Source organism: Chinchilla lanigera, unplaced genomic scaffold (assembly GCF_000276665.1).
Source record: "Chinchilla lanigera isolate Chin_1 unplaced genomic scaffold, ChiLan1.0 scaffold00048, whole genome shotgun sequence".
Taxonomy (NCBI): domain Eukaryota; kingdom Metazoa; phylum Chordata; class Mammalia; order Rodentia; family Chinchillidae; genus Chinchilla; species Chinchilla lanigera.
In genome coordinates, this window is record NW_004955449.1 from 15,374,829 (window position 1) to 15,401,449 (window position 26,621).

The following is a 26,621-nucleotide window of genomic DNA, read 5'->3' on the forward strand; positions in this document are numbered from 1 at the left end:
CCTCCTTGTCATCTCACTCAATGCATGGTTCTAAATGCCAAACATATGTTTCAGTTTACAATTTTATTCCTTCAGTCCAAACTCTCACCTGAACTCCAGATTCCTAAATCTACCTACTTGCCTGGCCTCTGTTTGCATGTCACTATGCCTAAGTCCTCACCAGTTTTTTTCTGTTCCAATTATAACCTCATCCTTCCAGCAGTTCTGCTTGTAAACACAGGAGCCATTCTGAACTCCTGGCTTTCTTCCAAAATTCACATCAAATTATCAAAAAGTCTTATTGGATTTATCTTCAGGTTGCTTCCAGAACCTATGTCTCACTACCTCCTCAGCTATGCCCGGCCATCACCTCACACTGGCCTGCTCATTTGCCTTCTTATTCTTCTCCTTGCTTCTCCCTGGCCCCATTAGGTTCTCCCCAACTCTGATCACTTCTCCATTCAAAGTTCTTGGGAGGCTCAGGGTTTCACACAGAGTGAAAGCCACAGACCTCACAAAGAGCAGTGACACAGTCTGCAGCCCTTCCAACCGTTCTCCATTCTTTACTACTCCTGCCCCTTCAAGTGCTCTGGTCTCTTCTTTGTTCTTCTGATATAACCTGCACCTCCTACTCTGTGGCCTCAGATTCACATTTAGCAGAATGTTCTTCCCCAGATATCCATGCAGCATTTTCCCAAATGCCACCTTCTCCTCCCATCCTCCCCTGACTGAGCTAATTAAAATTATGATTGATGGACTATTTTAGGATGATCTCATTTGCATCCTGTCTCAATAAATTCAATTGTAATAGAAGATAACATTCCAGGACTAGGATAAAGAAACTGAACTTGCTGTGGAGGCCTGGCTCCGCCATCAATAGCTGGTGCCTTCAGGCAGCTTGCTTTTGACCCTTGAGGACTGGTTTTCTCATGCGCATAATAGGCATAATGTCCTGTCCACTCAGAAAACATTATGAGATAATGTGTATTGTATATAAGTACAAGGCATGCATTCAACCCAAAGTAATATATAACTGAACCCCTTAATCTCAGTGGAAGTAGCTTCATGAAAAAGGGAAATGAAATCATTGGGCTCACCTTTTAGACCGCAGAGTCTGCACATGGCTGCAAATACTGTAGATTCCATTTCAATATTCCTGACACCAGCTTTATATGCTCTCGTCAAGTAATCCAACTTGTTTTCTCTAGAAAAAGAGCACAGGGCTCCATCAAGTCGACCTTGGCCTAAAAGAGAACCGAGATCCTTTAGCGACCTGACTGATGTCCCACAGCAATGGCATCACCAGGAGGCTTGCTAACAGCTGTCTCGAGCTTGAGCCTGCTCCTTAGGTAAGATAAAGCTGGCTGCTGAGTCTTCCTACCAGAAGACTGGGGAGCATGACTGTGCCCACCCCACTCTCTTATGTAGAGCAGAGTACATGGCTGAGTGCCCCATTCTGGAACCAGTGACCAATGAATGAGTGGTGGCAGCAGCTGGCACTATGCCCAGGAACAGCAGGAACTAAGGGGTGTTCCTGAGAGAACTGGGCTGTCCTCTGAGGACAACCTCAGGCTGCCCTGGTGACTGGGGTATGGTCCAGGTGGAGGCGCTGGGAGAGAAGGCCTCACAACTCAGTGATGTGCCTAACGTAACTGAGGGCTGGGATGATGGTCTGGACACTGCAGCTCTCTACATGGCCATCATGAGAGTGAGGACCAGGGCAGGAGATGGGACTGCCTTCCCTCCTCCCCTTCACACTCCTCTCGGGCTGTGGACCACCTCCCAGCGCTGACATTTTCCTCTCTAGATGGTGCCCAGTTCTCATGTATCGCTCATTTCACCAGAGTCAAGTGGTGGGGACAGAAGAGGTGGAGCAATGCCTGCTGTTCTACTCTGTCCCCTGTGCACACCCAGAAGCAGGCCTTGGCCCCTCCCCACTCCTAGGAGAGCTCAGCTTGAAGCAGGTGGGCTGCTAACACTCTACCATCATCCATTATGTGCAATCCATTTTGACCCCTTTCTTTCCTTCTTTCCCTTACCTCTCTTTCAGGTTGTTCCCACCCTGGCAATCAGCTTCTCCCCAGTCTTTCTCTTTCCCTAGCAGTGCTTGTCAATACCTCCAACAGAATGTTGTTTACACTGATTCAAACATATGTTCCAGAAGCCAAGCACAGGGTGGGCCTGGTCTGAAGCCAAGAACCTCACCTGACTCCCAGCATGTGTGGCCCAGACATGGCCCAGGACATGCCAGACCTGTTATGCACATTGTATATTTTTGTTACCTTATGCTATTACAAAAAGCCAAAAATCTGGATTTTCATATGAAATCTGCAGAAATTACAAATGTTGACAAAATAATTCACATTTAAAAAAAAATACTATCCAGGTCAAAGCAAACATTGACTCCACAAGTTACTTTTTGCAAGCTCTGTCTTAAAACCTCTCTAGGTTACCCTCCAGCTGAAGGGACAGTCAGCCCATGGCCTAGGAGAGAGGCTTTTACCCATGTCGCATACAATACCCCTCCTATTTTATAACAGATATGTGGTTAAACACCTTCACTCTCCTAAAATATAAAGTATAGATAATATAGCAGATCTCAATATATTTTTAAAAATTCAAAACAATACCTGAAGTTTGATCCAGTGGGATTATCAGAGTTATTTATAATGAAGTTATGAAATAATATGATTTTGATATGAACATAACTACACTAAAAGATTTCCTAAGTGCTCTCCCCAGCATGTACCAATCCCATGACAATTCTTTCTTCTGGAATGAGCAGGATCTGTCCTCAAATGGTTTTATTTGTTTGTTTGCTTGTATTCCTTGCCCCTCATCCCTTGGAACAAGAGCTGCTGCTTAGCTGTCATGCTCAATTTGTCTATAAACTTGGTATGAGGACCTTTTACTCATACTGAGATAAAAGCACAACGCTGAAACCATTCCATCCTTGTGGGATTTGTTTCCCAAAACACTCCCCCACCATGTCCTGATCTCCACCTTTGCTTAAGTATTAGATTCTTTTGAGATACAGGAATATGGCAAAAACAAAGAATCAGTATATGTTCCTTCCCCTGGAGTCACCAATTCAGTTAAAGGCATGAATAGAGATAAGATTTTGTCAACATCACTAATTGCATTTTAGTATTCGATTTGCTCTTAGAAGATTGAATAATATAAATTCATTCTGCATGTTCTTCTGCTGCTTGTGAGGTATTTATGTCACTATGCTTTATAAGTTAAAAGGCTGTGGCAGTTCCTTTTATAATCATTAATTTTCTAGAGTAGAGTTTTTAATATAAAGTATAGGTTTGAATAACAGAGTTGCTGGAGATTTTCTCCATTGACCATTTATGAATTATTCTCACCTTCATAAAAATCATAGGTACACATTGTATGTCCAATGAGGGCTGGGAAGTTGGGAATTTTTTTGCTACAGTTGAATAGTTCTTCAGCCAGCTCCTTGTCAAGTTCAGTACTTCGAGTGACCACATTGTCCAAAATTACCTGCTCAAATTGAGGTTTGAAGAAGGAGTCCACAGCTGTGTCTGTTATTACAACAGACCCGGGTGCAATCCCTGCAATATGGTAACAAATAAGTATTTAGAGGAATATCATTTAAAGTTTGGTTTTGTGACACATAGTAATAACCTATTCTGCCAACATTAATTAATGCTAATTGCTATAGATTCTCCCTGTTTTCTTCTTTAAGGTTATTTTCTTTTCCAAATGCAATTAAATAAGACTCAGAACAGGCATTTCCATTTGCTGTCTTTCTGGATTCCCATTTGCAAAGTGATGAGGTTTAGATTTCAAGACAAACATGACTCTTGGACATGTAAATTAGTACCAGTCTTGAGGCTCAATTTTGAACAAACTAGGTCAGGAATAAACTAAATGAGCCTGCCAGCAAGTAGCTTTCATAAAGTGATGTGACTACTTGATATTTAATCTTCTCTGCAACTCCTTGATTACTATAATTTCTTGGCATCTCTTTCTGTCCTCTCTTCTTTCTGATTCTCATCACATTTGCTCAGTCTCCTCCCTGACTCCATGTAAATTAAGCTGCTTGGCTGACCTTCCTTGCTACCAAGTCTGGCTCACTTAAGGGACTTAGCTTATGGGAGAAACAGTGTTCTGTCAACTCTTCCCGTGCCTGGCTGGAATCCATTCACACCCTGCCCAACACCTTTTCCTCAACGAACACCCATTCATCTTTCAGGTGGCAGCTTCAGTCACTTCCTTCAATAGGCCTGCATCCCTGGAGGGAGAGCCAAGCCAATAAATAAAAATAAGAGGCAACACAGGTTACATTAAATTTCCCCAGGCCACCTGTGACTCAATCTTGGGTTCATTCTGACTTCTATTTAAATCCCAATTAATGAAATATTTCTTATCATTAGAGTGCCCTAAACTCTCTCTGTCTTAACACTCATGCACTTTTGTGTGCATGCGTGTGTGTGTGTGTGTGTGTGTGTGTGTGTGTGTGTGGTACTGGGGATTGAACCCAGGGCCTTTATGCTTAGCTACATCACCAGCACTGTTTTTTATTTTTTTTAATTTTGAGACAATATCTTGCTAAGTCACTAAGATACTCAGGCTGGACTTGAACTTGTGATCCTCATGCCTCACCTCCCTTTTTACAGTTATATACTTGTTTTTCTATTTCTCTGATAGAACACATGTTCTACAAAGATGATAACAATATCTACTCACTCCTAACACCCCTGGTATAGCACTGCACTTGTCACATTGGAGTTACTCAATAGAATTTTTTTGGATGAGTAAATGCTTCTATAGAGGTGCCATAGAGAACAGGTGTGCAAACTCCAGTCCACAAGCAAAATGCCAACTGTTTTTGTAAATAAAGTTTTATTGTAACACATAGTCATCTAAATACTGTCCTTTGCTGTCTGTAATCTACTGTATAGAATTCAGAAGTTGTGACAGAAACCATGGGGTCTGCAAAGCCTTAAATATTTACTATCCAGCCCTTTGCAGGAAAAGTTTGCTAATCCCTGGTAGGTAACAGATCCAAACCTGAGTGATATAAATTCTAATATTGATCAAAGTAGAGTTAATTGCAGAATATTTTAGAAGACCCAAGGAGAGACCCAAGATGGCTTCTGAAGATAGAGCTTCAATGGATCGGATACTTCTTACCTAATAAATGAGTGGCTTCCTCAAATGTTCAAATTATTCTACGACTAGGAAAGCAACGGAAAAGGAAGTTGAAGATGAGTGCATCCAAAATGATGTCCTTTATGCTCCACCTTAATATTTACATGCATTAAAGAATTTATTTCATGGTTAAATTTTTTCAAAGGGGAAAATAGTATTTTACCAAGTGCCTTGTTAAGGTGTGTTCACTCTTTCAAGGAATGAGGATGTCAGCAAAGGCATGTGCATCTCTTTCATCTCCAAATGCAATATTGCTTAAAATAAAACAACCTAGTGCATCCTGTTTATAAGCAAAGAGTTCCTAATAAGAATATAACTTTAAAAATGAAGATGTTCACGCCAGCACCATGGATTAATTTACCACTACTCATAGGCTTTCATTGTGATTTTGTTTCTGTCTGTGTGCAGTATGGATAATGTTGCCATGAACTAAAAGACCATGACCATGAGCTGAATGGTCACCAGAGTGGCTTACCCATACTGGACACTCGTGAACACCAAGTGGCAACTGCACTAGTCCAGATGATGCTATGTAAGGGTGTGCACTATGAAAACCAGGACTTGCACACCACAACCCAAGTACAATGAGAAACTTTAATAACAATGCTATCCATTTCATTCCCAGATGCATTATTCCCTGTTGACTATGTGAGGTACTCTTGGGTTAACTACAGTCTAGGGATCTGATCTAACTCTGATTGCTCACATTTTCCTTTCACTCTGAGTGGACATCCACATATTTTCTTTCTCCCACGTGTAAGGGGCCTTGGCCAGACTTTAATCCTGAATCACTGCCTTATCTTATTGAAGAATGGCTGATTTTTAGTGACTGTGTCATTGGACATAGCATTTCTCTTTTTTTTTTTTTTTTTTTTTCCTTTTTTGAGATTTCTGAGGTCTCTTCTTCCAAAGTTGTATAATTTTAAGGCCATTTCTCTCCCAAACTCTGTCTTTTGTATAATATTTATTTAATCTTGTCACTCTGACAACCAAACCTTTCCAATTATAGTAGCTTATTTGTGTTTGCATTTGGTGACATGATAAAATCACTCCCTGACAAGACCTTCTCTGTAAGAAAGAGCTGAGGGAGGAAAGGTTTCCTCAATACTTTATCTCAGCACAATTTAGAGGTATAAGTAAGGTTCCTTGACAGCTGCCTGACCCACCAAAGAAGAGGAGAGTTGGGGAGGTTCTGGGAAAATGTTTGGAAGCATCACCTGACCTTCTCTAAAAAGCTCATCCTGGTCTCTTTCTGGGGTACTGATGAGCAAAAATATATCCAAGAAAGGGTTGTAGTCACCGAGATGAGCCAAAAGCAATGGTTTCTTGAGAGCTCTGAGTTCTGCTTATTTAGCTGATACAACAGGTGAATCTTTGTAACGTCTTCACTTGAACACTTATTTTTGTCACATAAAATTTCCAAACTTCAGAATTTAACCTTATCCCCGAAATATTTTCTAGCACTTCTTCTGCTCATCCCTATATGCACCTCTGAGACCATTTGGGAGTTAAGCAGTAGTATCTCTTCCTACAGATTTCCACAGAGGAAAACAGAAAAGAAAAAGGCAATGTGGGTAGATTTTCTTACATTTCCTCAGTTTCAGCCTCCTAAAGCTTTTGAGTCCATCTGGGTTTCTGCTGGGCTGTACGTTGGTGTACTTTGAATGAACGTAAGCATGTATGTGAGAATCACCTAGTTTTAATGATAGGAATCAATCCGTCTCACCTATTCCCCCTGATGTACCCATCCTGATCATAGTAACGTCACAGCACCGTGCATGATGTAGTAATTTGATAAGTTCGTGAAGCATAATGGAAATTGAAGGGACGCCCATGCCGTGCTGTCAAAAGAAAAGAGAAAGTCATTATACATCACACAAATGGATACAGGAACAGGACATATTTTCTTCCTTCATTACAAGTTAACAGCCCTCAGATAAATTTACATAATCATTAAAACTTTGCCAACGCTGAGGAAAACGTAAGTCAGCTCTAATTGACGCCTACATGACATACTGATGGATGTGTCCATCTGTGAGGATCAGAAAGAGGCATCTTGCTGCCAGTTAAATGGAGCCCAGTCCTCACTGTCAAAAGCAGAATGTAGGGGTGGTGTGGTATACCAGTGTCAGGACAGTGCCATTTCTGATCTCACCATAAGGTTCTTTTCAGTAACTCTGTGTAAAGAGCTTTTGCACAACCGAGGTAGTATGGAGGAAACATAATTTTGGCTGCCATGTTACCAATGCTTCTCCAACATAGTAAGCGAAATAATAGAACCATTTCATTGTTCTTATGTGGCCTTCTCCACTTACTGTTAATTGTCTGTGCTCACTGAAAAGTCCTAGGGAGAAAGATAGTAAGATTCCCACCAAAGAATTTGCAGCTTATACTGAACATGTAGGTGAGTTTAAATTGCTACAGCTCATGACAGTAATTCTGGTTTTCTTCAGTATTTTGAACAGTAGAATCAATGTGATCTGACTAGGGATCAACACAAGCTCAGAGGATTCAGCAACTCATGGTGACTATGTTGTGTTCTAATAATTCTTTAGAAAGATCTTCTATACTGTCTTGGGTGAAAACTGGATCTCGGTTTCATACTGGTGACTACTTCATTCCTCATGTAAGAATAGAGGGTCAGATGGCTCTGCTATGAATTCTACTCTTGGGCACAGAGTAGACTTGGCAAAACCACTGGAGCTGTACCCAGTGGAGAATGTCTTCATCCAAGTTCCTTCCTTCTCCACATCAAGGATGTTAAACAATGAAAACTCTGGACCTCTGGGTTTGCCATTTTTGGTCATCCAAAATGTCCTGATTTGTGAATGCATCATAAGCCTCCTGGAGCTAGGCATCACACTGTATTGATTTGTATGTTTAAGATTAATGAGTTTGGGGTGTTAGCACTGGCTCTGCAACTAGTAAATAAACCAAAGATAATTTCTTCAACTATAAATTAAGATGATAGATTATTGTCTGACCTATTAGACTCCTTCTAAATCAGATACTTGAGAAGTTTATGAGTATCACTTATTTTGTGATATGGTAATAAAATGACAAATGAACTTTATATGTTCTTGGTAAAGTTATGCTCTCTCTTCCACACACACACAAACTCATTCACACTTCTTGACAGCTATCAGAGGGGAGGAATTTTCAAACGGTCCCCACTGGGGATCTTTTGCCTGCCCAGCAAGGGCCATTTTTAATCGGCTCACCTTGGCATGGTACACATTTCACGTCCTTTCCCCTGACAGGATAGGAGGATTAGTCTGCTGCTGTTTTCACGTCTTTCTGAAGTTTTACTGCACATTTATGGTAGTTCTACTTTTTTAATAAACCTTGCTTCTTTGTTCTCCCCCATTTACTGTGCACAAAAGGACAAATGGTTATAGTCTAAAAAACCAGCAAAAGTTACCACGACAAGATTTGCCAGGATCAGAGGATATTCTGCTTCCTTCTACAGTAATGCAGATGGCCTATAATTATTGATTGGATAAACTCACTTGAGCCCAAAAACCATTTCAGGCCCTCCTGGCCTAAAAGGGAGATCAACTTGGCTGCTCCACTAGCTCTGTATGCTCTTTCCTTTGTTGACCCAGGCTTCCAGCCATGATCACCACACTCTACCACTGAGCGCTGCGGGCAATCTGAGTGGTAGTGCATGCTGACTGTCCTTGCTGTGGGTCTGCTCCTTGAATTGTCATGCCTCTGTAGGATGCTCCCTGTGTCCCTTCACATGCCTGCCTGTATCCATTAGGAGGGCTGTCTCATCCAGACATATGATGTGCTCCTAGTTATTACTTCAGAATCTTGCCCTGTACAGAGACAATCTGGGAAAGGTGTGGGTGTGTACACACAGATACCCTCCTAAGGGGTACCACTTACAGGAAATGGTCTGCAGGTTCCCTAAAGCTTCAAATCATGCCACTTTTGGGTTTTCTTAGGACAGTGTGTGTCTCTAGAACTGTTAACATATTCTAAATGAGGGGCAAACAATTCACAAGGGCTTATTGGAAATGTACCAGCAGCTTCTCAGAAAGCTTATTTTAGTGTTTAAAATCTCTGTTTTAAGTACTTCTAAAAATTGGCTCCTATGTACTAAAAACTCAACATTCCCAAACCTGAATAAGAGGGAGAGAGAAGATGGATGGGGGAAGGACATCAATCAGGTACAAAATAAGGGGGGTTGCGTGAATGCCTTGAGGGTTTTATTTCATAACTTGAATAGCTAAATGGTGACTACAAAGTAACACTGCATGCTATGCTGTGCCCCCAAAATTTCTCTGGTAACAGCTATCATACTTGAGCACATAGTTTAACTGAAATGCTAAGCGGAGGAGGAGAAGAATTGCATGCAGAAACCCTCGCTTTGTTCTCCAACCTGTAAGGACCAGCTGATACGCCACCACTGCGCACTTACACTGATGCACAGCACAGGGCCAGTTTTGAACATGCAGTATCTGTCAGTTCCAGCACAGATGTCTTCAATATCTTCTCCACCTTCCACCGGCCCGAGCTCCTTGTGCATGAACAGTGCAAATGCTTTCATTCTGTTGGGGCTCCCACCGACGCAGACAAACTGTTAATACAAATAAACAAGTGCCTTCCATAGTAACTGGAATAAGAACTCAGGGGCAGCTTTCACCTGTAATGTTTTTATCTAATATTCTATTAATTTACTTAAGAGAATGTGGAAATGTCATGGGTTATGTTCACAAACAGCTAATTTACGTCATTAACCAGTAAAGAAGGCAAACAGATGCAAAGTTTTATACACCAAATTAGTACAGAAAATCACACAATCATCCTAAATATTGACATTGTTCAAGGAGATATTTCCTAGTGTTTTTTTTATTTATAGTAACATCAATCAGCATCTTAAATTAATATAATCAGCCTAGTGTTGGGGAGTAACACAATATGTGCTTAGTATGTAAGTACTGAGGATATGGAACGTAAGTAATATGAGAACAAAGGAAGAGTCACCAGTTTCACATGTGTTTTCTGATTCTACATCCGCATCATAAACTTTTATTTTAAAATGTTGTATGATAATTTTAAACTATAGAGGAGTCATATCAAGACTTCTCAACTTCTCATTCAGAAGAAATTCTCATGGAGCAAGCCTTATTATAAATCAGAATTTTACTGCAGTACTTCACCCATTCCGGTGATTTCTGTTTATTTCCGTTTTATTCACATTTAACATCTCTGAAATTAAGGTGGTTGTTGCAATCTCATCTAATAAAATACAATAATAAATCTGGCAGCTGCTTCATGCAACAGAGTAGATGCCGGAGAAAGGGGCAGAGCGGCCTTTTGGTGGCAGGGATGAGCAGCCAGCTGGGTGAGCACCGGAGTCAGCCTTGGAGAAGATGAGCTGCAGCAAACGGTCACAGAGCCGGGAGGAAGTGGAGTCCACAGATGGCATCAGATGCGAAGTCACACAGGAGCCCAAGCTAAGCAGTGTGGTGCACAGAGGGTGAAGAAGCCCCAAGACAAAGAGAGAAGGCCACAGAGTGGTCAGGGGCTGCCCTGGGAGGCTGGGAAAACTTGGCTTTGAACCTGTCCTGCTCACTGAGTAAGAAACTTGCTCAATGCTCCATATGTAATCTCTATGCGCCTCAGGCCATCTCCAAAATGGGAAAACACATCGTCCCTCAGGGGGTTTTATTGGGTAAATTGTGATTGCATATAGCAGAGGACATCACATAAAAATGGGCACCTTCTCCACATTTCATAAATGGTGATTATTATTTTTCTGTGTTATGCAACAATTTCCTGGTCCTTCTTTTAAACTTGCTCATTGTTTCTGTGCTGCAGAGTTTAGTACAAATGAAGCTGATGTGAATCCAGAGTAAGGAAAAGGCGGTTGTTGGTACCTGCTGATGTGAGCACATCGGGCAAAGGATCAAAAGAAAGCCAACAGGTCTTCACAGGGATAACGATCCATCTAAGGAACTACCCGAGCAAGGTTGCAGAGTGAGCACCCCTGTGGAGGACCACCTAGGTGACTCTCCTTAAAAGAGGAGAAATTGCCTCCATTTTGGCTGAGCCTGACCCTATCTCCATGTATTAATATGTATAAAACTGGCTAGGACTTTTCCTTACCCCTTTAATTGGCTTTAAGCAACGTATATGGTCTAGCCGAGGTGCTGATGGTAATCTTTGGAGATGGCAGGTATGTTTTCCTGACCCTGCTTCTCCCTTGAGTGAGCCAATATGGGGCGGGATATATGAGCCAATGCTCCACACTGTCTGCTGGGATCAAGCCTTGGGAATACAGGTTATGACTTCCTGGGGCTTCAAAGATTACACATCAGATCTAAAGCATCAACCCTCAAAACACTAGAGGCTATCTCAATTGTGTTATATAGATTACTCTTCCTGCATATGCTTCTCTCTGCATTTGCAGAGGTGATTTCAGGCTTCCTACCTAGCCAGCTCATGGCACTCACATATTTCTCGCCACTCTCACAGTCACTCATCCTCAAGCCACTCCCTTCTTTACAAATGAATAAAATCTGTGTTTGGTCCTGGGCGTAGGCCTTTGTTCCAGGTGGCTATCATTGTGGCTGGACTTAGGACCCCTTGGCTCCCCATAACTACAAACATGCCTTAGTGTCTTTATTCTCGCCATGGGTTGCACTGGAAGTGGTAGATTGGAATTAACTCACTAGAATTCCAATAACGTTTCATGGGATTAAAAACACAAACTTCCTGGGCCCTGATGAGGACTAGAAAGGGCTCCCTATACACCCCCATTCACAAAAATGACTGTAAGTATTGGGTGGTCTGATTACATGGTGCATTCTGTTTCTATTTAGCAGTAATTCCTGGGCTGCACACACTCCTTTTAAATTATGGAATGTAATTATCCTTTCCTCCAGCCTCTCTGCTTTTCATCTACCCTTACTATTGTCTTTGCTGTGGCTTCTTAGGAGTTTCTCTGATGGGGCCTTAATCCAGTAACAAACTGCAATGGAACTCAGCCATAAAAGCTGGATAGCAAAACAGATAAGATCACTATTTCAGGTGAGTCCTTCAATCATTGATTATTTCTGGATTTTTCTTCTCTGTTTGTATGGCTAGTTACATTTTGGCTCAAGATCTAAGTGGAAGCAGACCTTTAATTTTTAAAACAAAATATAGTAGTTTGAAAATAACTTCACTATGTGGTACCATTGAATGTAAATTACAACTGTTTGGACCAACCATAAAACCAAAACAGATGTTAGAATAACTTGTGGTTTGAATTTTTCTCTGATCTGTAGATATTGCTGTAATCAAAAGGAATTTCTGCATATTTCTGGAAACATGAAGGTGAGATGCATGGACAGAAGCAGCTTAGTTCTCGAAGGCTTGCTCCTATACGAGACTTACTAAACATCACCTCTGGACACAATTTTCAGTCTAGCTGCTTTAATGAGAAGCAAAACATGGCAAAGGACCACCAACCAACATCAACCTTCAATGGCAATTACTGGGATTTATGACCCCAAGTTTATCTTTGTCCTGGTTTTATTAAGGAAGATAGAAATGCATTAGAAGCGAGTCAGGGCACCATAAAAACATGTTATGGACTTTGCCTGATGAGTGTCAGAACAAACTCAATTTCATATATCCCCACTATCTTAAAGGCTTAACTTTGCCATTGTGTACTGTTCTAATACATAAATGCAGCTTATATATTTTATATTATGTGTGGTAACACAGGAGTATAAACACTTTCAAAATGCATATTATACAAAGTTTTATAAAGTAATGACTTTTTGTGGTACTTGAAGTTTCTAGGGCTAGATTAGCGAGTCCCAGTTAATGACTTTATAAGATGCTTACAGAGGACATTATAAAAGATGTATTTGGATTCTAAGTTTGAAAATTAACTCCTTTTTCTTAATAACTCCTAATCAAGATCCTCCACCATGTTTTTCAGTTGTTTGATTCTTTCCAGTGAGTATGGCTGATACCAATGAGCCATTAGCCAAAACTGACCCAGTTAATCTTAACTTCCTAGGCTCCCTTCCAGTTCATTGAGGCCATATGTTGAGTTCCAGCCACTAGAATATGAGCAGAAGCGATTCTTGCCACTTGCAGTTTGTGCCCAAAGAGGGTATGCTGGTGATTCTACATTGAAGCAGTCTTACCTTGACATCCCCAAACATTTCTGGTAGATTATGTGTTTTGGGGCCTAAATCCAAGTGATACTGCACAGAGTCAGACAAGCAGAAGCCACTCCACAGGTGGTAAAGGAGAGACAGACATAAAAAAAAAAGAACATAATCCATCTTAAAAATATACCCTAAGAATGAGTCCCAACTCATTCTTCCTGCTGCTGGATGGGGACCTGGAGAAACTGCAAGCCACTTCTTGGAGGCGACAAAACAACAAGATGGAAGGAGCTGGATTCCAGAGCCCAGTTTGAGGAAAGCCATCCATCAACTAGGAACGGCTACTCTCTATTTAACGGGAGCAAGAAGTAAACGTACATCATGCTAAGTCTCTGAGATTTGCAGTGGCGGGTGGTAATGTGAAGATATGAAGGAAATAAGGGTGATTGTCAGAGTCTTTCAGGTTTAAACTTTACATGTCCAGAATTCTCCTTCCTTTTGAAAATAATGTTGATAATAATCATCATCATTTCTGTGAAGACAAGGCTGAGGTTTCAGGTACAATAGATTATGTACCCAGCCATTGCTGTCCTGAGATTTAAGGGAGTAATAAATTGAACCTAGAATGTTCTCATTTAAAGAGAAGAATGTGGCCAAAGGAAGACTAGGTCCTGATAAAAACATCTGTGGAAATAAATAAAATTTTACCTGCTGCCTCCATAACATTCTGGTTTAGATTAGACAACCAGTTCTGACCATTTGAAATCATGTCATCTGCTCATCACTCTAAACACACACACACACACACACACACACACACACATGCACACACTTTTGTCTCCTATCAATATAATCCAATCAGTAGAGTTGCTCTTTGGAGGGCTAAAACAGATTGTAAACAGAACGTTCTTTTACACAAAATGAATCTGCTGAAGTTCCACATCAGATGGGTGGAGAGCTTGTAAGTCTGGAGAGTAGTTCTGACAGAGTGTGAAAATAAGTGCAGATGAAAATCCAGTCAGGCAGAGAAACAGAGAATAAAGGCCTTGGTCCTGGGATTGTAACTGAGGTGAGGGGTGTGTGTGTGTGACTATTTTCATCTCTAAAGCAAGCCCATTGATTTGTCAGAAATTGACAAAGTACCAAAATGTAGTGGTTTTTTTTTTTTTTTAATGTTGGAAGCACCATTACTTTTTTCAATCAGAGAAACCTAAGATTTAGTCCCAACTCATTCACTTACCAGCTGTGTTGTGCTTATTATTAACAGATAAATAATGATTTTGTATACTGCTATGTATTTGTTTGAACCCCAGTTTCCTTATGTAGAAAGAGGAGATAACAGCTCTGTAGAAACTGTGGAGACTGAATGGTATACATTTGCGGATACTGCACAGAGTCAGAGAAGCAGAAGCCACTCCACAGGTGGTAGAGGAGAGACAGACGTTAAAAAAAAAAGAACATAATCCATCTTAAAAATATACCCTAAGTCTCTCTAACTTATGAGCTACATGCATAATTGAGTTTTTAGGTTATGCTGAGCATTTTATTCATCAAGATAATCCCTAGATTACCATGGGAAAACAGCTATGAGGCAACTTGATCAACGACTCTTGGAGCATAAGCATCAGAAACAGTGTAGGGAGAAGGTAGAGCAGAAGACAGTGGAGGCTACATGAAGGCAAGGAGCAGTAGTCTGGCGGGCGATGGAGAAAGGGCCAGGCGTCTGCTGTCAGGATTCTTCCCGCAGCCCTGCTCACCACTCTGTAGGAGAAAGGGAGGAGGAAACTGGGCACCTACTGGTAATGAGCATCATAGGTCTATTTCTTCTTTTTTTTTTTTCCTTTTTCTCCTTTCCTTCCCATTCCTTCCTTCCCTTCTCCTCCTCCTTCTTTTCTTCTTCCTAACCTCTTTGCCCCTCTTCCATTTGATTAATGGACTGTTTGGGTTTACTGTAACTCAAAAATGCTTCCTAGTGCAATAAGCAAGAACCCTACACTGAACATGGAGGAATGTGGACTGTGTCCCAGCTCTGCCCCGCCACAGTATGACTTTAACCTCTCTGGACTCAATTTCCTTGCTTTATAAAACAGGTCAAGATCAGCTCACCCCACATCAAAGACTTAATGTGACAATTTAATGAGATAGCAGATATGAAAACTTTATTTGTATTATTATAATTGCTAAAAGAGGGGGAAAAAAGGTTGAAAACTGTACAGCTTTCCACTGATGGGGTGTAAATATGTATAGGCGTTTGGCAATTTATTTTTTCTTTAACACTTCATTCTCTTTGATCATTTCTGTGAATCATGCTAAACAGGCCTAAATGTGCAAAATCCTTAGGAACAAAAATGGTCACTTAGGTCTTGTTTATAAAGCAAAATATTTTAACATGAAACTTGATAATAGGCTTTGCAATTTATGGCACAGCCACTTTTTTAATTGTTTGTTTGTTTGTTTTAGTTTTTTTCCGGTACCGGGAATCAAACTCACAACCTCATGCTTGCCAGGCAGGCGCTTGGCACAGCCACTTTATCTCCTTGAACAATGTGTTTCAAAGAAAATGTAGTAACACGAGAAAATATTAATGTCATAAAATTCAATGAAAAATATAGGATACAAAGTTATACCATTTACAACTATTTTAAAATATACTCATTAAAAATATTGAAAGAAAAGAAATGGATGGATAATCTATTTGTTTTGGTGTGGGACTATGAGATGTGTTTTTTAAAAAATCATTATTCTTTTTTATATTATCTTAATGAACATGAATTGTTTGGATCATTCAAATATATAAGATGAGGTAAATTATAGAAAAATCCAATTTTCTTGGCAGTATTATATGAACAATTTTCTTATGAAGTTAAAAAAATCAATATGAAATATTGTACAATGATTATTTTCAAGAAGTAGAATAATATGGTATTGTTAGCTTTGTTGAATTCTTTTATGATGTAATAAAATGAGAATTAGTGAGGTTCCACAGTGAATGTGGACATTAAGTACTGAACTGAATCTGTTAAAACATAATGAAGTCTGAGCACCCAGCAGTAATGCTAATAAAACTGCATTTATCTCCAGGAGCCTGTGCAGCCAAATAATCATGCTTGTGCTGGATCTAGTTTGGGAACCTTTACCTTGTTGGGGTGGAAACATTGTGCATGATGTTCACTTTCCAAACTGTTTCAGAGAGCTAGTACAGTTTTACTTCCTACTGGGACCTCTGACATTTTTCTAGCCAAGGGTGTGAAGTTTATTTTGGGAAAGTAAGGGAAACATTAGCAAAAGAAACTCAATCATTTTCCTACAGTTAGAAACAGTCTTACCTTAACATCCCCAAACATTTCTGGTAGATTGTGTGTTTTTGTGCCTAAATCCAAGTGATAGAGGATGTCTTCATCCATCGTATCCAAGTAAGGATTCTTAACATGAACAAAACTTTTCCTAGAAAAAAAACACACACACCCTAAAGAGGCTATAAGGGAATTTTGGGAGAAAGTACACAAAAGATACCAGATATCAGACTACAGCTTTCATTGCCACTAACTCAAATACTTGATACAAGCCTTCTTTTATATTTAAATATGGTGTAATAATGTCTGATATTTGTCATATAAGTACTGTGTGCCAGGCATAGAACTAAGCGTGAAAATGTTTCAGTGGCATGCAACTGCATGTAATAAATACATTAACTCATTTGCTGTCATAACCACTGTATTCTGTAAGGAGCATTAGTAATCTGATTTACAAATGAAGAAGTCAAGGCTTACAGAAGTTGACAAACCTGAGTGTACATTGAGTAGATCACAAAATAGTCATCTCTGTTTCAGTTCATTTTCCCCTTCTTGGTCTTCTTTCTCTGCGTGGAAGACTGCTAAATACAAGCTCCTGAGCTCTGGAGTCAGACTGTACAGGTTCCAGTACCAGTTCAGGCACAGAGATTCTGATTGTGCAACCTTGAATAAGTTTTCTTTGTTCTTTCATTTCCATGCCTGTGTATTGGTTATGGTAAAAACTATTCCTCCGCAAGCTTATTGTGCCGACCTCTGAGTTAGGTATTTGTAATATACCTGGTGTGCAGTGAACATTGAGTAATGCATCTCATTGTGCTTCCCCATCTCATTGTGCTTCCTAATCCAAAGAGTAATAGTCTTAGCGAGACTGACCAGAAAGAGAGTGTGGTGAAGAACGCTAAAGTTCTTTCATTTCTGTGTGTATCAAAGCTAATTCTTTTTCCTCCTGAGTACATTGAGAAACCAGTGGCCTTTCAGTGAGATGAAGTCACATGATTGAGTTGTGGCCAGGGAGTGTGAGCTGAAGTGATTTGCCTGCTTCCAGGTGTGGCTCTGGTGAAAGTACTGGTTCTGTCAACAACCATGGGAGGTAAACACCCCTCCTTACCAATCAACTATTTTGCATTGAACACAAGCCACTGATTTCCTAAACAGCATTAGCTTGCCTGACCAAGGAGGGCTTATTAGTTTTGGTCAACACACTGGGACATGATGTTTGTCCCTAGTGGGGACTAAATGTAGCAGGATGATGAAGTAGAAGAGAAGAGATGAATAGGTTCATGAAGAGACTGAATCAGAGTATAACAGGAGCAAAAAAAAAAAAAAAAAGAATTAATGGCCAAATAGTTCTGGAGAAACAAAGATTTAGAATTAAGAAAAGAAATGCTCAAAATGAAGTATGAAAAAAGAAATGCTCAAAATGCAGTATGAAAGAAAAAATGTGGCTAAAGAGCTTAAAAGGGGAAGGACAAAGTGAAAGACAAACATAGGAAACCAGAAGAATACAAACCTGTTGCAATAAGTAAGTGAACCTTACAAACAGAAAGGAAGATGAGGAGTATTCTTCAGTACAGAAACTGTACTGTCAATTCCACTAGATACCAGAAAATGCAGAACAGGCTGCAGAAGAACCAATGGCAAGACATGCTTGCCATAAAGAAGGAACCATCGCTGGAAAACCTTATAGCTGTTCTCAGTGTCAACCTGGCATTTGTGACAGTGTGGCTCAGTGGCCGCCTGTTCACTCCCGGAAACCCTGGGTGCACCTTCTCAGCCTCAGCCTGTGGCTGGCAGCTCCCTAGCAGCCCCCACTGCACAGTACTGCATCTCTCATAGGCTTACGCTCCTACGGTTTCCCTGTGTCCTGCGCAGGAGACATTTCTCTGCCTCTCTGCATACTTCTTGTCCTACTTCTCAGCTTTCCATGGAGTTTTGTATATCTCTGTGTCTCCGTGTACTTAGATATGTAGCCTACGAATCCTCTAGAATCTTTCAGCTCCACAGACCAGTACTTTTTAAATTATTGTGCCTAACAATTATCTGAACAACTCCTCTTCCAGAAATCCTGACTCAGCAGGCTGGGTGTAATATTTTTTCTTTTCTAACAACTGCTCACTGTGTTAATGTTGCTGGTCTGTGGGATACACTCTGAATAGTACTGCCTTTGAAAACTCTACCAACCATGCAAATTCATCACCTCTTTTCCACAAAAGGCCACCACCCCAGCCCAGACCCCCATCAAGGTACTGCTACCTGAACTGCCTATCTTTCCTCTCTTGTTTGTTAAAAACTATCGAAAGAAGGCAGCAGCTACTGCTATGCAACAGGTCCTAATTCAGTCTAATTCATATTTATAAAGCACTTTCTCCACAGCCTTTGGTTATTTCAATACTAACTATATACTACTCTAATTATTAGGGAAAATAAGTTATATACCCCATACCACCATGGGTCTGCATGTCTCTGCCAAGAATCATGTGGGATGTCTTTATTTTTTGTTCCCATCCTTGAAATATTATAAAATATCTTAACAAGCCTTGTGACTTTATATATCTTCAGTAACTCTCACCTTGACTGTGCATTCAAATTACTAAGGAGATTTTTTAACAGCAGGAGTGACCATGTTCAAATTAATTTAGTCTATCTAAAGGTAGTTCTGAAATCTTTCCAGATTATCTGATGTGTAGAACTCTCCTTTAAGCCTTTCTTCCTAAAATGTCCTTCCCTCTTCCTTTTCCTATTTTACCTATCAGAATCCTATCCTTTTCCAGGCATCTTCCCTCCCCAGTCAATATTATGTTTTCCCTCACTCTGTTCCTAAGGCATGTGTTTCATGCTAATGCTGTTAGTGTTGCACATTGTAATACAGTTAATTTTCTGTCTCCCCAGAAAGATTGCAAATTTCTTGCTACAAGCTGTCTTGTGTATCTTTCTTTAATCCCTAAATCTTAAATCCTATTTAATGTAAATTTAACTGCTCAAAAAGTAGAACAAAATGCTATTAATTTCTTCCTCGAAAACATTAGAAGTAACATTCTTAGTGGGTCATGCCTTGTTTAAAAAAAGTAAAGTATTCCATGATGTTGCTCCACTTTACTACTTCAGAACAGGCATCTAAATCTCAAAGCAGGACACTTCCATCCTTCTTCTGTGGGAGGCAAGAAGACATTTACCCACAGTCCCTCCTCACAGAAGCAGCAGGGCAACAGGGCCTGGGGAGCTTCTAAGAAATGCAAAATCTCAGACTCCACCCTAGACCTGAATCAAAATCTGCATTTTAACAAACTCTAGTAATTCTAGTAATTCACATGCATATTAAAGTCTGAAAAACATTACTATCCACTTTCTGTTCCAAACTCAATTACACTTTCTATTTCACTCTCCCTGAACTATTTTCATGATCTAGAGATTTTCCTTTGAATTCTCAGCTGAATCTACAAATCATAGTCCTATAAAAGAGTCTCACTCATCTACTGTAGTGATTCTAAACACTAGTTACACATCAGAATCACCAGAGGGACTCTAAACAGTATGGATAGCTGAGCCCCATCTCTAGTTTCTGATTCAATTGGTCAAAGAGACTGAGTCCTTGGTGTTTTAAAAAAATTATTGATCTATTCCACTTTTCCTAAAGTTCACGTAGAAGATTTCAAACCAACACAATAATTAATGATACTCGTTTGTCTTAGTCATAATATTCCTGTTAATTAATGGATATTCTTTAGATTTCCTTCATGCAAACCACCTGCTGTCTAGTGTTCCTCCTTCAATACATTGAAGTCTACAGGCAATTCTTTTTCCATTGGCTCATGAAAAAGCACTTCTAAGATGATCACTCTATCACTGACCAAAAGAGGAAACAACTAGACTTGTTGGCTATTTAGAGTTTTTTCTGGTTCTGTATGAATTTTGGAAATGTTTGTTCTATTTCTGTGGGAAAAAATGATACTGGGATTTTAACAGAAATCACATTTACTTTTTAGTAGTATAGATTGAGTAGTATAGATTTTATAATAATATGAATTCTTCTAAACAATGAAATGGGATGTATTTTTGTATACTGTGTTTGTGTCTTCCTCAATTTCTTTCTTCAATATTTTACAGTTTTCAGTGTATATGTTTTTCACCTCCTTGGTTAAATTGACTCCTAAGTATTTTTGTGCTTTTTGGTACTATTGTAAATAGGATTGGTTTCTTAATTTTTTTTTTTACATAGTTTGTTAGTATATAGAAACACTAGTGATTTCTGCATATTGAGTTTTGTAACCAGTAACTACTGAATTTCTTTACCAACTCTAATTTTTTTGGAGGAATCTTTAAAAGAACAAATCTGGAAGCATCATAATCTTTGATTTCAAAATATATTTTGAAATAGAGTTATTATAATCAAAACAGTGTGGTTAAAACAGACACATTGATCAGTGAAACAGGATAGAAAGTCTAGAAATAAACCTCCAAATTTATGATCAATTAATATTCAATAAAGATATAAAAAACGCATAATAGGGAAAGGATAGTCTCTCTAATAAATAGTGTTGAGAAAGCTAGACATTCACATGTAGAAGAATGAAATTGTATCCTATCTCACCAAAATCAACTCAAAATAGATAAAAGATTTAAGAGAAAAAATTTTAAAGTTATTAGAGATTCTAAAAACACAGGTGACAAAATTTTTTTAAAAAAACAAATTATATAATATCAAAGGGCTTCTACACAGCAGAGAACGCAGTTAACAGAGTAAAGAAACAACCCAAGGGTTGGGAGAAAATACATGCAAACTGTGCATCTGATGAGGAGGTAATAGGCAAAATGTATGAGGAGCTCCAAAACTAAATAGCAAGAAAACAGCCCAATTAAAAGACAGACAAAAGTCTCCTGAACAGACATTTTTCAAGGAGACACAAATGCCCAAAAGGTACATTTTAAAATATTAAACATCACTAATCATTATAAAAATGCAAATTTAAACCACAACAACCTATCACTTCATTCCTGTTAGTCTGGCTATCATCAAAAAGATCAGTGTGCTGGGCATGGTGGTGCAACATCTATAATCTTGTCTTTTTACGAGGCTGATTCAGAAGGATGGAAATCCAAGGCCAGCCTGGACAAATGAGTGAGACCCCGCCTCAAAATAAAAAAGTAAAAAGGGCCAGGCATATGCTGGGAAAGTAGCTCAGTAGAAAGCAGAGCTCTTGCCTTGCAGGTACAAGGCTCTGGGTTGGATCCCCAGCACCACTAAAAAAAAAAAAGGGTAAAAAAAGGTCTGGGGATGAAGCTTAGTAGCAGAATATTTGTTGGCATCCACAAGGCCTAGGTTCAATCCCTAGAAAGAAAGGGCAACTGGTGAAGATGAGCACACAAAAGAATATTTGTATACTGTTAATGGGAATGTAAATTAGTTCAGCCACTGAGGAAAATAGAATGGAGGCTTTGCAAAAAACAAACCAATAAACAAAAAACCTAAAATTAGAAAGACCATAAGATCCAGAAATCCCACTTCTAGGTATACATTTAAAAAAACTGAAATCAGTATGTCAAGGAGAAATACAAGCTCCCAAATTGATTTCAACCTTACTCAGAATAGCAAAGCTACAAAATCAATCTAAGTGTCCTTCAGTGCATGAATGGATAAAGAAAATAATGTAGATATACAAAACAGAATACCGTTCTGCCTCCAAAAATGAGAAAATTCTTTATTTATCACAATATGAGTGGAACTAGAAGACATTATGTTAAGTGAAATAATCCAGGCACAGAAAGACAAATATCATAAGATTTCTTTTGTACATGCAATCAAAAAACAATTTATCTCATAGAAATAGAGAGGCAAAAGGTTTATATTAGGGCAAAAAGGAGGGAGAAGGATGGGGAAAAGGAAAATATTGATCAAATGGAACAAAGTCTCTGTTAGATTGGAGGAATAAGTTTTAGTGATCTATGGTACTGTATAATAACCATTATTAATAGTAATGTATATGGAGAGGACCAAGATGGCAGAGTGGTAAACAGCAGAGAAAGAGCCTCTCTTAGAGTCACCATCCAGATGCTGCAATACAGCAGTATGAGGAAGACAAGGAGGAGGGAAATGGGTCTCCTGGACCCAGGATGGATATGAGGCATGAACTAGAGAGAGCGAAGAGAGAAACTTCAAGGAAGAAGAAGCAGGTAGCTGGCAGAAAGCCTTCTCCCTGAAACATGACTCACTGCACAAGAGGAGTAATTCTTGTGCACACAGAGTGAGTAATTCCTGTGCACACACAGTGAGTACTGGCAACCCCAGAGGCCTCCATGGAGGGGCACAGCAGTGGAGGGAGCAGTAGACATGAAGGACTGTGCAAGCTGGAGGTAAGTGCTGAGGGCTCAGTTGTCCTGTGCCAGAGAGAAATTGGCCGGGAACCATTTTGGAGAGATGCTGGTTGAGCTCAGAATTCAGAGTGGCTGCCAGCTCCTTCTAGTGGCTCCCAGGTGGGTTCAGGCCTGTAGAAGGTACATTGATGTCTGCAGGCCAAATGAATCTGGTCTCTGCCAGAAGGTGCAGGCTTTCTGAGATTATCCACTATCCTTCCAAAAAGCTATTTCTGGCTTATTAGGATAAATCAACATGGATCGGGATTCTGTCTCCACATGTTCACCAGTGACAGCAGAGGCAAACCTGGAAGTGGACTTTTTTCTTTTATTCTTTTTTTGTTTTCTCTCTCTTTGCTTCTTTTTTCCTTTTTGGTTGATGTTGTGATTTTGTGTTTTTATATATCATTGCTTGATCCTGTTTTTATATGAGTGTGAACATGGTTTCTAGCCTTTTTGTGGTTGTGGTTCTGTTCTGTTCTTCTTTTTATTTATTCCTTCTCTCTTTACTTCCATCCAGTCTTCTGCACCAGTTGCTCAAAGTTAGTGGGATGCCCCTTTGTCCTCCAGCCTTACTTCTAATCTCTTCCTCTTTTTCCACTTTTATTTTCTCCCTAACCCATTTTAAATTTTAACCTCTGAGGGCAAAATTGGCATATTAAGGACTTGTATACTGCATACAATTTTCTGGTTTGTTTTAGATTTTGTTATATAACCACAAATCTAGTTAATATGGTTAAAGGTGGAAAATTAATGGTTAGCTCAGTTTGTTATTTTCTAGGCTGTGTTTGAAGCTTATTATCATTGGTACCATTGTAACTAAAAGTGACATAATTCTCTAAATAATTGTTCTTGCTGGTATCCCAAGACTGAGATTGACTAAGGGTCACAGAAAATACTGTGGCACAGTGCCAAAGGAGCAGGGGCTGAACCAAACAGGCAGCAATTTCTCATTACTAACAAATTGAAGAGGTAGGATCTTGTAACAGACTAAAAACCCCAAAACCAGCTACACTGGAAGATTAGTCAGAGAAGTAGTCATTTCCTAAGGGTTCCTCACTAGCAATAAAGCAACCCCCATAGGCAATTTACAAACATCACCCCAGGACTTAAACTAAAAAAAGAAAATGAGAAGACAAACAAGATAAAACCCCAGACATCCAGTTCACCAAAGGCAAATCCAAGGGGCAATGAGGTGGGACAATCTGAGAGCTACCCACTTGGCCTCTCTGAAATGGTAACAGCAAAGCAATTGAATGAGGTTCTAGAAAAAAATTAAATCAAAATAATTTTTCAGATAACTGCAGAGATGTTGCCCACACTGAAAACCAAGCTTAGTGAATCTACAGCAAACAAAGACAATAAAATAGAGGAGCTTAAGAAAATTATGTGCCAGAGAGAAATTGGCCGGGAACCATTTTGGAGAGATGCTGGTTGAGCTCAGAATTCAGAGTGGCTATGAATGATCAGCATAGGAAAGAAAGGAAATGGAACTCATAGGAAAGAAATGGAACTCATAAGGCAGTTTCAAGCAGATATCCAGGAGAATAAGGTGGTAGATTAATGGCAGATTAAGCCAATGTGAGGACAGGGTGTCAGATATAGAAAACAGTCTTGTGGTTAGTGATCATGAATAGAAAAATTTCTTAAAAATAGCAAGTGACAATGAGAAGTTAACACAGCAGCTGTGAGATGAGGCACAGAAGAATAATTTAAGATCAAGAATAGCTTAAGATTAAGAAGAATAACAAGATTTACTGGAGTTAATAAAAAAGCAGGAGATAGTGCAAATGATATAAAAAAACTGTTCACAGTTGGTATGTAGAAAACTGCACTGGTAAAGAAAAAGAATTGGACATACAGTTAAGTGAGGCATATAGAAATCTAATTAGCCATAAAAAAAATCCACAACCAGGCATCTCATAGTCAACATTCCAGGAATTCAACACAGAAATGAAATCTTCAAAGCTGTTATGGCAAAGAAGCAAATCATCTATAAAGGAAAGCTCATAAAAATCACAGCTGACTTCTCAGCACAAACCCCCAAAGTTAAAGACAGCTTGGAGTGAAGTGTATCAAGTTTTAAAGAAAAATAGCCTTCAACTAGGATTGATGTACCCTGCAAAAGTATCTTTCAAAAATGATGGAGAAATAAGATACTTCCATGACAAAGAACATCTGAGCAAATATATGACCACCAAACCAGCATTCCAACATGATTTGAAGGACATTCTAGAAAGAGATAACAAGGGCTACAACTCCATGAACTCCAACAAAAGGATTCTACCAGGCAAGGCAAGCAATTAAATAGAAGGAGGGAAAGGAGAGGACAATAACAGGAAAATAACATGACAAGGATAAGTCAATACATATCAGTTATAATCATCACTGTTAATGATCTCATTAACAATAAAAAGACATAGACTGGAAGAATGGGTCAAGAAGCAAAATCCAACAATATGCTATATACAAGAAATGCATTTAATTCAAAAAGAAATTCATAGACTGAAAGTCAAAGAATGGAAAACAATACTTCATGTGACAGGAACCCAGAAAAAAGAAGGGGTAGTTGTTCTATTTTCAGACAAAGTGAACTTCAAGCTAAAACTGATTAAAAGAGATAAAGATAGACATTACATTCTTGTAAAGAGAACAATCCAAGAGGAAGAGGTAACAATCATAAATATATATGAAACAAATACCAGAACACACAATGATATAAACCAAATATTAACGGGCATGAAATATCAAATAAGCACTAATGCAATTATATTGGGAGGATTCACTGTATTAGGGGATGCCCCACCCTAAAAATGCAGACCAACTAGACAAAAAAAAAACAACAAAGAAATATTAGAACTGAACCAAACTTTTGAACAAATGGACTTAGTAGATGTCTTCAGAGTGTTCCACCCCACAACATCAGAATACACATTCTTTTCAGCTGCACTTGGGACATTCTCCAAAACAGACTGCATACTAGCTCATAGAATATGCTTAATTATACAAAATATATTAAAATTAAAATTATCCCATGCATTATCAGACCATAGTGCAATGACATTGGAAATCAATGGGCAAAGAAACCAGAACTTTATAAACACATGGAAATTAAATAGTACCCTCCTGAACAACCAATGGGTCCCAGATGCAATTAAAGAAGAAATTAGACAGTTTCTACAATTAAATGATAATGACAGTACAACATACAGAAACTTATGGGACACAATGAAAGCAGTCCTAAGAGGGAAATTTATAGCAGTGACTACCCATATCAGGAAAACAGAGCAAGCACAAATAAACAACTTAATGGTGAACCACAAACTTCTAGAAAAAGAAGAGCAGGCTAAAGAAATGCTCATATAAAGGAGAAAATTATAAAGATCAGAGCAGAAATTAGTACACTAGAGATTAGAAAAACAATATAAATAATCAATGAATCAAAGAGTTGATTCCTTGAAAGATTAAATAAAATTAACAAACTTTCATCTAACCTTATCAAAAGAAAAAAAAAGAAGACTCAAATTCATGCAATTAGGAATGCAAAGGGTGAAATCACAATGGGCCCTGTAGAAATCCAGAATATCATCTATATCTACTTTGAAAACTTACATTTTAATATGATGGAAAATGCAGAAGAAATGGACAGATTCCTAGATACATGTGAATTACCAAAGATGAATCAAGAAGATATAAAAAT

General features: G+C 39.1%; 1 protein-coding gene and 1 long non-coding RNA gene across 9 annotated transcripts in view; one reads left to right on the forward strand and one right to left on the reverse strand.

Moving 5' to 3' along the window:
* Upp2 (uridine phosphorylase 2) overlaps nucleotides 1–26,621 on the reverse strand; it is a 50,406-nt gene that overhangs the window by 19,237 nt on the left and 4,548 nt on the right. For 7 of the 8 annotated variants that reach the window (XM_013518725.1, XM_013518721.1, XM_013518724.1 and 4 more), the window contains 5 exons: nucleotides 16,607–16,724; nucleotides 9,590–9,748; nucleotides 6,890–7,004; nucleotides 3,351–3,560; nucleotides 1,077–1,223 (listed from right to left, as the gene is read on the reverse strand). In XM_013518725.1, the coding sequence (XP_013374179.1) occupies nucleotides 1,077–1,223; nucleotides 3,351–3,560; nucleotides 6,890–7,004; nucleotides 9,590–9,748; nucleotides 16,607–16,724 (749 nt within the window). Of the gene's footprint in view, nucleotides 1–1,076; nucleotides 1,224–3,350; nucleotides 3,561–6,889; nucleotides 7,005–8,384; nucleotides 8,534–9,589; nucleotides 9,749–16,606; nucleotides 16,725–26,621 lie in introns of those variants that run through there. The other variant, XM_013518727.1, reaches the window with a different exon arrangement.
* On the forward strand, nucleotides 11,798–15,037 carry LOC106149556. Its single transcript, XR_001235815.1, has 3 exons — nucleotides 11,798–12,204; nucleotides 12,444–12,492; nucleotides 13,187–15,037. It is a non-coding gene; the product is annotated as an uncharacterized LOC106149556 (long non-coding RNA).